General features: G+C 39.6%; 1 protein-coding gene across 5 annotated transcripts in view; it reads right to left on the reverse strand.

Moving 5' to 3' along the window:
- Nucleotides 1–12737, reverse strand: part of ACSL6 (acyl-CoA synthetase long chain family member 6) — a 231806-nt gene that overhangs the window by 36701 nt on the left and 182368 nt on the right. For 4 of the 5 annotated variants that reach the window (XM_075856442.1, XM_075856444.1, XM_075856446.1 and 1 more), the window contains exons 11-14: nt 9076–9153; nt 4829–4963; nt 2382–2516; nt 1313–1408 (exon numbers count right to left, since the gene is read on the reverse strand). In XM_075856442.1, coding sequence (XP_075712557.1) covers nt 1313–1408; nt 2382–2516; nt 4829–4963; nt 9076–9153 — 444 coding nt within the window. Of the gene's footprint in view, nt 1–1312; nt 1409–2381; nt 2517–4828; nt 4964–9075; nt 9154–9216; nt 9295–12737 lie in introns of all 5 variants that reach the window. The other variant, XM_075856443.1, reaches the window with a different exon arrangement.

The raw sequence follows: 12737 nt of genomic DNA on the forward strand, positions 1-12737 counted from the left end.
GCCTTGGTCGTGCCCTTCAACCACTGTCGGACATTTCTAGCCACATGACATTATCTTGCTGGAAGATTCCATCTGCCTCAGGGAAGATAAACAGCATGCATGGGTGGATGTGATCTGCAACGATGAATTCATACCCAAATCGGTTCAGAGTGCCTTCCACATGGATGAGTGGGCCCAGAGAATGCCATGAAAAAATTCCCCAGACCGTAACGCTGCCACCACCAGCTTGTGTTCTTCCAGCAATGGTTGCAGGGTGTTTTTCTCTTCTCGCCTGACATGCCAACGTCCATCCGTTCGATGGTGGAGAAAGCGTGGCTCATCAGAGAGGGCAACCCTTTGCCAATCATCAGTGGTTCAATTCGATACTGCCGTGCAAATTGAAGCCTTTTTTTCGGATGCACCTTTGTTAGCATAGGAATAGTGACCATCTGTAAGCTTCAGAGACCCCTACGCAGTAGGGATAGATGAACTGTTGTTTTAGACACACGTCTGATAGCCCCCTGGTTGATTTTCAGGGTGAGCTGCTCCACTGTAACATGTCATTCGGCCCTCGCGCACCTTTGTAGCCGACGGTTCACCTCTCACAAAAATGGCACGTGGTGCTCCGCAGTTTCCACGTCGGTTATTCCCAATGGTGCCATTTGTCCACTCACAATACACTTTCACCACAGCAGCACGCAGACAGTTCACAAGCTGCGCTGTTTAAGAAATACTGCCACCCTTGGCCCAAACTCTGATAAATCGCCCCTTTTACCCATGGCAACAATAAATGATATGTGTTCAGACAGCCTATCACACACCTTATATACCCTTCCTTCTTGGGCTACACGCTGCCAACGTCGAAAGTAGGAGGTCATAATAATGTAACTAGACTGGGTATATGAGATAGAGATCAGAGAGCATGATTCTCATCTTCTTTATGTGCAGTGTATAGTAGAAATAATAGCATTTAGGTTCCACCCACTAGATCAGAGAAAATGGAGAATTAGCAATAAAACCTGCAGAGGGGAAAACTGCTAAAAAATGCCATTAATAAGTAATTTAATGGCCAGAAATTGTGTAATAACACATGTACACAAATATGATAGCTTATTCTGAAAAGTCACCTGAAAGGTTAGGTGCCCTATAACAGGCTATCTTGGTGGATACTGTTATAAAAATGACTGGATAAAAAAAGCGATGATGTTTCCCAAAGCAACAATTCATATGCTTGATATGAGCTTTATTTGGATTTAATATTCTGATATGCACTTTTTTTGATACATGACATAGTAGCGCTTCTGTTAGTTATGGGTAAACTGGCTTTTCTTACCTGACAGCCCAGGGCTGCCCGTAAAAATCCCAAAACTGTGGGAGATGCAGGCGCAGCTCCTGTTACAATCATTCTGACACGTCCTCCAAGACTTGCCTAGACACAAGAAACAAAATATAATCTAAATTCATAACAGCGCTTAGTTACTTAGGTCAATGTAAAATGATATAATATTGATTTAAATCTACATACAGTATATAAAACATATTTAACGGTTCTCTTTCATATAAGCTATTCTATTTTTTCTTATACTTAGCTACGTTACATATATATATTTTTACATTTCTTACGGAGCAATAATGAAAAAAAAATCCTCTATCAATAAAAATCATTGCAAGTGATGTATGTACATGCCATCATTGATATATACCTGTAAGTTCAATTAAAAAAGTTTTAGGTTTGTCCCCAAACAATGGTTTCCATGTTTTACTACACCTGTTCCACGTGCACTAACATAGTAACATACATAGTATTAGTATCATAATTTGTAAGACTAAAAAAAGGACTACAATACAGTATATTAGCCAGTGCTTCTAATGAAATAAAACAAAACAGTACTTACATGTAAAATCCCCCCGAGAGCAATGTCGTGCTGTACCAGCATGTGACCGCTGCAGCCAGTCACTGCCATTATGGCTTGTAACCTCTGAGGCCAGTGATTTGCTGTAGTGGTCATGTGCTGGTATAGCACATCATTGTTCCAGAATAGTAAGCAAAGACAGGCAGGGGACCACCTGAACATCGGCGCTGGAGAAGCGGGGGAATTAATAAGTGAGTATAGTTTTTTTTAATTTTATAACATTTGCTGTTTGCTGCTGCCAGTTAATTATTATTTATTTTTTTTACTCCTGGACAGCCCCTCTAAATGCTAATAGAATAGTGTGATGATTGGCATGGGAGTTTACCATTGGAATTATTCAGTAGGCAGCCCTTTAGTATTTCCTGGAGTTTTTCTTTTTACTAGAGCAACAATACACTAGGATGTTAAACTTCTCATACCAGTTCAGGTCGATGTGGAAATCCTTTTTTAACTATTTTTTCATAGTCCAATTTTGCCTTTTTTATTTACCTGAACTTTATTGAACATCAGTTTGTCCCATAGACTATTGTTCCGAATGACTCCTCTTCTCACTTCAGCTTCCTTCCGTCGAGATGCAAATTCAAGGATCCATCTCTTAACTGGTGTATTTGCTTGGCTAAAGATCTGGTTCAGAGGAAGAGGAAAGACAATGCTGTTTCAGGAACCATAAATACTTTTGCATTTTTCATTCATCCAATCAAAATACAAACAGCGGGCAGCATCATTCAAGTCAAGAGGGTATCCCCCTGGGTACCAACATAGCGGCTGTTCAGAGTGAGACTCAAGAGTAGAGGACTGGAAAAAGTTACTAATTTAGATAGTGGACAGGGATAAGCGTATGAGAAGGATTAGAGTGACAGTGGATGAAATATAGCGTACTTGAGAGGCCAAGCAAGAGAAGTGAAGAACATAATAATAATAATAATAATACATATTCCTTTCCCAAAATTTACTTTCTGCTGATTGTAGCAATGCGAATGAGGGGTCTTATTTTAAGTTTTGCTTTTGGAGCCCATGGTTATGCTTTCTGTTATTCCTTAATTGTCTAAGGGAAACTCCAACTTTGGTAGCTATGGACATTTTTTCCACTTATGCACCAGTTTTGATAGATCTCTCCTACTATTTATGTCTAAGATCCAATGGATATGCCTTTGCTTGTCCATGAGAGGTGGTGTTTGGAAAAAGGCTTCATCCTATTTACAGTACATACAACATAGCAGTGGCCAATAGTACAAGAGTAGTACAGATGTTGAAGCAGCTGATGCCCGAGGAAGTCCAAGCAGTTCCAAGACTCGAAGCTTGGTATCCAGGGACAATGTAATGCAGATGCTCTAGTTAGAAGATGACTGCCTTATCATTTTAATATTTTCTAGCTGTAGAAAAAGGAAGATTCACCGTCCTGGCGAGAGATTGGCTAATAGGGCAAAACTGAAACTGTATTTGCTGAGAATCAAACATCCTTCTGCATTAACTGATGGTCAACATGGTGTAACGTTGGCCATATACATAGGTCAATTGCCACTTGACAATATATGCCTCAAAGATTTTACAGGGTAAAAGTTATAATAAATAAATTAATTGGTGGAAATAGAGACTGATTTGATATAGGTCGATCAACCCGCTCTAATCTCACTTGACTGATGTTGCCGCATTTTATAGCAGAATTTTATTTGATACATTGCTGTCTACCACTTCGCATGTTCACTCTCATGCTTTGACTACTGCGATAGACATTATTTTACTATAATCACCCTTCCCCCTTTCCCTCTTTGTTTAACTTGTTAAAAATGTACTAAAAACATTTTGGAAACAAATATATAGGTAGCAGTAGGACTGGGTATAGTTAATTCTACTTAAAATGCTCCTAGCAATCCTTGTGAGTATAATTAATAATTTCTCATAGTTCATGATCCAAGAATGTTATGTAGTGACCAGATCCAAAGGGATCGTTATCTTTTTCCATGATCTGGACACCATCAATGCAGAACATAAAGTATACAAAAACAAAAAACTATCCAGGACATATCAAGCACTCATAAGGGTATACGAAATATGTATATAACAAATTATATACATATTTCGCAGAATAATATTATATAAATATTATGCAGAACATAAAGTACATCCATTTGTTTCAGTATCTCTTGCATAGGCAAATTGAGTAATGGTTCTTGAGAAGATATTATGTGATGTGATAGACATATGTGATGTGAACATGCTACTATTTGTAGTTTCTCAGCAGTTGTAGTGCCACAGGTTGGGGACTACATCTCTGATGCAAGCAGATGAAGGGAAAAAATTCACGAGAGCCTGTGTGTGGGGAAAGGTACCACCTCAATCTAAATTTGAAACTTTTTTCCAAAATGGACATAATAATTGAAAGTTTGGAGAGTTGGTCAACTATATTGTACTTTTAGTCTATAATTATTTTCTCCCCATTTATAGGGGTTTTCCCACTCCTACAGTGATGGCATATCATTAGGATATACCATTACTTGTTGATTGGTTTAGATCCGACTGCCGGGTCCCCCAACGATTCTCAGAATAAAGGGGTGAATGTAGCACAGCGGTTCAGTTTCTCTCTGCATATTGGCGTTCCCGGCCACCAGCTGTGCAGGAAACTGCTGCACAGCCCCATTCACTTGAATAGTTATGGCTGACAGATACCTGTAGTGCAGCTTAATTTAGGTGAAAATAATCTGACAAACTCTATACACATTCGATAATCTTACAACAATGTCTATGGCTGACTGCTAGTTGGAAGAAATACTGACATGTTTCAGTTACAAATAATCTTTGGATCATTTGCCCCATTGGAAAGCTCCTATCTGCCGCAGTGTTGATTTTTTTAGAATCTCGGTAATTCAATTCTAACATGAATGATATTTCATTGAATCCATTTGCAATGTCTGTGGTAGAGTTTGTGTTGAACGTACCTTGTCATACATTCTGTTTAATAATCTTGGTACAACTGGGAATATAGTGGGCCGTAAAGTCTTCATGTCATCAGATAGAAGACGAATGTCACCTTGGAAGAACCCAATGCGTCCACCATGGCAATATACTACTGACTGTTAATAGAAGATAAGATTAAAGAGTGAATTCTAGATATTATAGCTTGGTATACATGTAAGTTATTAGTAAACTGACTGATGTGGTGTTAATTTCACATGAATATACTTCTAGCTGATGTAAAGGACAAATCCGCTACAAAAGGCTACCCATAAGGGAAGGTTACAGAAATCCTAGAAATCTGAATAATAACACACATTAAAGAGGACCTGTCCCTATTGTGCTCATTGCAGCCTATTTTAGACCTTAATGACCAAGCCATTTTTTAAGTTTTTCCATCGTCTCATTCAAAGAGCTATAACTTTTTTATTTTTGCGTCAACATAGCTGTATAAGGTCTTGTTTTTTGCAGGACAAGTTGTAATTTTTAATAGCACCATTTTGGGTACATAGATTTTATTGATTTACTTTTATTTACTTTTTTTGCGGGGGGAATAGAAAAAAACCTCAAATTTTGCCACACTTTTTTGCATCCTAAATTTACGCCGTTTACCGTGTGGTATACATAACACAATAACTTTATTCAGTGGCTTGTTGCGATTGCAACGATACCAAATTTATATAGATTTTGTATGTTTTACTACTTTTACACAGTGAAAAGCTAAGGCAGCTGTAAAGGATCTGCCAGACACAGCTTCTGTGTCGACGCCCGTGGTTAATCAGTCTGCATCTGCTCCTAGGTCTGATAGAGTGACTCGAAATAGAAGCTGTATACTATATGATCACAGTGTGTTACAGGCTGGGAAGAGGAGAATTGTATGACGCTGATTGGACAGTGTCATACAGAAACATTACACTGCCCAGAGTGAAAAGAAAGAGTTACCTCCCATTTGGCAAGTATAGCCAAATTAACATATTTGGAAAAATGCACATAACTTTGCAAACGTTTTTGGAAAAAAAATTACACTAGCGTTATCAGCATTATATTAGTTAGGAGATGGGACATTAATAAACTATTGAAAGATCCTCTTCAAAGGGGTTGTCCAGTTTCTAAAAATTGATGGCCTATCCTCACGATAGGCCTTTAATATCAGATCAGTCGGGATCTGACTCCCGGCACCCCCGCCGATCTGCAGTTTTGAAGTGCTGCTTCCCCTTCATTCCTTAAAGAGGCTCTGTCACCAGATTCTCAAATCCCTATCTCCTATTGCATGTGATCTGCGCTACAATGTAGATAACAGCAACGTTTTGTTTTTTTAAAAACTTTCATTTTTGGCCAAGTTATGAGCTATTTTATATATATGCAAATGAGGTTTGAAATGGACAACTGGGCGTTTTTTTTTCGTTATGTCCAACTGGACGTGTATTGTGTTTTTAACTGGGCGTGTTTACGTGTATGACGCTGACCAATCAGTGACCAGTCAGCATCATACACTCCTCTACATTTATTTACACAGCAGCGATGTGCAGCCACATAAACAGAGATTAACGTTAATCAAGTGTCCTGATAATGAATACACATCACCATCCAGCCTGGACGTCATGTGTATTCAGAATCCTGATACTTCTGACTCTTTTCTTTGAGATTTCTAGCAAGGGAAACGAAATCTCGCGAGATTACGGAGGTAAACGAGATTTCGTTTCACTTGCTGGAAATCTCACAGAAAAGATTCAGAAGTGTCAGGATTCTGAATACACATGACGTCCAGGCTGGATGATCATGTGTATTCATTATCAGGACACTTCTGAATCTTTTCTGTGAGATTTCCAGCAAGGGAAACGAAATCTCGTTTACCTCCGTAATCTCGCGAGATTTCATTTCCCTTGCTAGAAATCTCAAAGAAAAGAGTCAGAAGTGTCAGGATTCTGAATACACATGACGTCCAGGCTGGATTTCATGTGTATTCATTATCAGGACACTTGATTCACGTTAATTTCTGTGTATGTGGCTGCACATCGCTGCTGTGTAAATGAATGTAGAGGAGTGTATGATGCTGACTGGTCATTGATTGGTCAGCGTCATACACGTAAACACGCCCAGTTAAAAACACAATACATGCCCAGTTGGACATAACGAAAAAAAAACGCCCAGTTGTCCATTTCAAACCTCATTTGCATATATATAAAATAGCTCATAACTTGGCCAAAAATAAACGTTTTAAAAAAACAAAAAAACACGTTACTGTTATCTACATTGCAGCGCTGATCACATGCAATAGGAGATAGGGATTTCAGAATCTGGTGACAGAGCCTCTTTAAGTGCCCGTGCTCGTACTGTGAGTCGCCAACACACATGTAGTAGTGGTTCACAGCATTACAACCTTCTCCCGTTCACTTAAATGGGAGAAGGCTGTAATACTCTGAACGACCGCTTCAAGCGTGTCAGCGATTCACAGTACCAGCAGATAAGGAATGAAAGGGAAGCAGCGCGGGGGTGCCGGCACCCCCGGTCTGAGTATAGGCCATCAATTTTTAAGGACTGGACAACTCCTTTAAAGAGATTTTGTTGCACTGCCTATGACATAGAGGTCAGCTTACAAATAAATGACTACTGACTATGGAAGCACATAGCAACCACCATAGGCCTCATACATTGCACGGCTCAATGCAATCTTTTGGACATATCAGACACACAGCAGTCCACTAACTTCAGATGCCGTGGTTCAGTGTCCATTGTCATCAACTATTTCTATCCTTCATTGTAGTAGTAGCAGAACTCTTGAGAGGTACTTAATAGCCAGTTAATCAAAGTGGCAGACTTGTGTTGATATAAGAATTGAGATAACTTACTTTAAAAATAACTTTAAAGGGGTTTTCCCATCAGGGACATTTATGACATATCCACGGGATATGTCATAAATGTTAGATATATGCGGGTCCCCTCTCTGGGACTTGCACCTATCTCTAGAACGGGTGCCCCCTAAACCCCAATCTACCTCTCTGTGTTGCGGCTGAAACGTACACGCTGTTTCCGTAATTCCCAAAGTAGTGAATGGCAGTTACGGAAGCAGCTTAGCATGTGAGCTACGCTGTTTCCGTAACTACCATTCAGTTCTATGAGACTTACGGAAACAGTGTAGCTCAGCAAGCTACGCTGTTTTCTTCTTCGTGGTCAGGAATCACATGAGTCAGCTGAAGCACAGAGGTAGAACAGGGTTTAGGGGGCCCTGTTCTAGAGATGCGGGTCCCAGATAGGTGCGGGTCCCAAACTAGTGACATGTCAGAAGTTTTAATCGGTGGGGGTCTGAGTACTGAGACCCCTACAGATAGCTAGAACAAAGTGGCAGAAGCGCTTGGTCTCTGTACGGACTCAATAAAAAGTTTATAAGCCCATACACCGCTACATCTGTTTTCCGTAAAAGCCGATCAGAAGTGAAGTGACTCAGCGCTCACCCGAGCACTTCTGCTGCTTCATTTTAGTGATCGGTGGGGGTCTCAGTGCTCGGAGCACCACCGATCAAAACTTCCGACATGTCACTATGACATGTCAGAAGATTGTTGAAGGTTTAGTTACACTTTAAATTCTATCAGATGATTCTTAGCAACAATTGCAAACGTCCACATGACTAGTAAGAGTTCTTGCCAATAAAATGACAGTTTACAATTTGTTGCTAAGAAGCATCCAAGAAAATGTGAAGTGTCGTGCTGGAAATCTCTGAATCGTTAAATGGAAGATCACTAATATTTATAATGATTAAATATTAATTAAATGATTGAGCTACTGAAAGAACTACCATAGATGGGTCCAAGTTGGGAAGGAATTTTTCGAGTTGAAGCATAAACGGGGTGTGTTTGATCTTTGGTCTTACACGTCAGTTACCAGAAACCTATAAGTGATGTCAGATATCTTGATAGACATTGAAAAAAATTTGCTTACCGTATGCATAGAATCAGGTCCATTGAAGATAAATGCTTTCATAACATACATGTTAGATACACGCAAGAGTGTATCTAACAATCTAGATATCTATCTAGGCTATGTTTGTGGCATATGATAATCAGTATAAAAGGAATTTTGTGTAACAAGCATTCAACAAGGTTAGTTTTCCATATAATGATTGATTTCATTAGTGATCTCAAATTTCATTTTAGTTGTGATTTTGATCATCTCAGATCATTTCATTCGGTTCTTGGTGAGAGTGTCATTACTTTCACCAACACAAAGACCTTACCTGTACCATTCTCTCAAACATGTGTGCTAAGGGCAAATAGGAAATGTGTACATCCTCAGATGTGGGGGACCACTGACTCTGGAAAGAAAAAAAAACACAGGCAGCCCAACAAGGCCAAGTCAGATCAGGCAAGAGGCTTACCTGTATTACTCTCTCAAACATGTGAGCCAGAGGCAAGAAGGAGATGAGCACATCGTCCTGTTTCGGAAATATCACTTTCTGCAGGTGAAGGGCGTGGGAGACAGAAAAGGAGAGAAACACTGACAGGAAGACAACGAGAAAGTCATAAAACAATAAAGAAGAAAATGGCGCAATAAGGGGGAGGGGTTATTAAGAAAAAAAGGCAGGTAGAAGATAGCAGCATACACAGTACAGTGTTAGGCCACAAGGTCAATGAAGCCACAGTGTGTTAGCAGGAATAGTGAACATTAGGGCAACATACATGGAGAACACCCCAGCACAAAACACATTTTTTTCACCAATGCGCTTCTGTGCCGCTGAAAAATGATATACCGTAACTGCTTGTTTAGTTTCAACTCTTTATTTTCATATCATAATGGTAGCCTGCTATTGTAAGGCAACTTGATCTGGAACTTAATATACATGTATTTGACATAGATATGAAGTGGTATTTTTGTAGTAAAGGATTCTTAGCAGGAGCCACAGATATAGCTGTAGAACATCACTGATAGGAACAAATAGGTCCGTTTTGGTGGACAAGGAGATAATCTTCAAGAATCCCATTATGTATTAGGCTGGGTTCACACTGTGCGTTTCTGCTGCGTTTTTAGCATGCGGTTTTTTGTTTTAGTAGATAAACTCCCATTTCTCTTAATGGGAGTTCAACCAAAACCAAAACAAAACAACAAAAATGCACAGTGTGAACCCTGCCTTATGTAACTGAATTCATTGCAGATTTCTTTACGTTTCCTTTAAATCTACTTAAGGGAAAGCCACGTAAAAATATTGGCACGAACCAATGTGTGAAAGAAGGAAACCACTGTAAGCAATGTAAAATGAAAGTCACCAATTCGAAATTATACTCGAAAATCTCTAAACATACTTTTTCTGGAAGTCCAATAAGGATCATATAATATTCAATAAAATATTTACTTGTCTCAATACCAGGAAAATATTGAAAGTTGGTGTCCCACACCCCTGGAACCCTGAAGCGTGGGGCACAATTTTGAGGAGACAGATCCTTACGGCAAATCCGTTTCTGTCCTTTACATTTATGTTTATAGAACTGAAACATTTCAACCTTCTGGTGGAATTTTAAATAACATATTTAGTTTTATAGAAAAGAAGAGTGCTTACATTTCTGCTCGCTTAAATTGGGGGGGGCTGCTCAGGCCCCCTCTGAAGTGCTATTTGATAGAGCTGGATAACCTGGATTATTTTGTTCGGATCACAACTTTGTCCATTGATACCCAACATTATTACTGTGAGTGGAACCTTTGAATTTTTTTTTATAAAACCTGGGGATCCTCTCCCCTCATTACTTGATAGAAGCTTGGTGTAGAGGAGGATAAAGCTTCCTAAAATGTAATATTTTGATATTTGTTGACTGCTTTGCCAGTACGCATGGCAGGCATCTATGAGCAGGATGAGAGCGCAGTCTGAGTTTAACATGTTTGCTGTAAAAGTGTCAGTTATTACTACTGTTGACTTCTGGGTACCCTCTGACCAGAACCCAAGAACCCCAGGGATCCAGAGAGGCCTAGTTTGGAATCAGTGGCCTATGATATTCTATTGATATTAAACACTATGTTAATATTTATAATGTATTTATTTGTAATTTATTGGTGAAAGCTACCCCTAAAGTGAACAGTCTTGTCTCTGAGTCCAGGGCATGATCGCAGTTTAAAGGAAGAGCTGCAACCAAAGTAGATGAGGAGGAGCAGGAGACAAGTTTGCACACTATTCCTATGTGAATTCCTAAAATTGTACACTGTGGGGAGAAGAGGACACCCATACATGAGTGCTCAGTCTACACGGTTGACTACAGAGCCAATGATCACTGCGGACATGGTGCAAGAATTAAGCCCCGCAACAATAAAGGCATGGGGGTCACAGCGTGTGGTGCTATTGGTGTCTTATAAGTGTTTGCGAATTTAATTGTACAGTGAATTTCCTCCGGCTTATATGATTTCTATTTATATATAAGTTCTACTGTGATGCACGGTCAACAACATCCGGTATCCTGACATTTAATGTATAGTGCCCGATATACTAAAAACTCACTACTTATTATTATTACTGTACATATAGGGTGTTGATCTATTTGCATGTTACGAAGAAATGTTTTGCATACTGGTTTACGGAAAGAAACAAACTTTCTGTACTATTTATCATTGGATTTAAATGGAAGGACTCTCAGGTGAGCTCATGGCTGAATTTGCTTCAGTAAAAATAGTCCAAAAATATCGCTAACTAAGAATGTCAGGAAGAGTCTTTATTCAATTTCTTTTGGGTTTTTGGATGCATTGGTCTGAAAACAATAAGCATTCTTAATGTTTTCAATATAGATGGATTTTAATTAAATATTAATCTGGATTCATCAAAAATATTCTCTTGATTTTGATTGTGCTGATACAGACACGTCATCATCCCAGTCAACCAATCACTGACCCTCTATAACTGTCCGAGCTGCTCTGTGATTGGCTGTTGGCTGATGACCTGTGTGTCAGTCACATGGAGAAGCAAGAAAAAGTCTACCAAGAGGAGTTTTTCAGCCTTCAGTACAGGTAGTTAACCCCTTCACTGCACTATCCTAGACCACTATGGATGTCACCATAACCCTTTCACTGCCCTAGACCACCATTCAATTCCGCACTGCCCTAGCCCACCAGGGAGGTTATCATTAACCCCTTCACTGCCCTAGCCCACCAGAGAGGTTATCATTAACCCTTTGACTGCCCTAGCCCACCATGACTGTTTTCATTAACCCCTTCAGTGCCCTAAACCATTACGAATGTTACCTATCACTGCAGGGAAAAGTAAGACTCTGTTTTCTAGAGAGGTAACAGCAAATAAAAATGTTGCAGTCATTATTTACTTTAAACATGAACGAATGTAAATTATGGGTATGTTGTCGGAAGGAGGCCAACACTATGTTTTTGCACAGGGAAAATTAGGTTCCTTTATGTTGCTCTATAATTCAGTGAGCGGCATACAGTTGTTGACTTTGGCAGCCTGTGCTCTGCTTATGGTGTACAAGAGACAGACTGCACCCTGCACATAGAGGGCATATTAGAGAATTGCTATGTATGCACTCCCTACAAGCATAGGTTAATTTTTCTAGTCCTGTGGTTTACATACAGAAACATGAATTCATAGCCCTCTAAACACAAGTGGCTCCAAAAGCTCATAGAGATGGACGTTGATTAATCCTTTAAATCACAAATTGATTGCAATGTAAAGCGCCTTAAAATGCTGTTACCCATGACTAGCGGTTTAGGCATTCAGACGGAACCCATTTTCTTTGTATAGTGGATCCTCAACTTACAATGGCCTCAGGTTGCAAGATTTTCAACATGTAACTTGAAACCACAGTCAACATAAAATGCAGCAGACAGTCCGGATCTGCGGTGCATCTAATTGGCTGGAAGATCCTGGCCAATCAGCATAGACATTTCTCTGGTAAAACACTATTACTGAAG

Source organism: Rhinoderma darwinii, chromosome 3 (genome assembly GCF_050947455.1).
Source record: "Rhinoderma darwinii isolate aRhiDar2 chromosome 3, aRhiDar2.hap1, whole genome shotgun sequence".
In the NCBI taxonomy this organism is placed as follows: domain Eukaryota; kingdom Metazoa; phylum Chordata; class Amphibia; order Anura; family Rhinodermatidae; genus Rhinoderma; species Rhinoderma darwinii.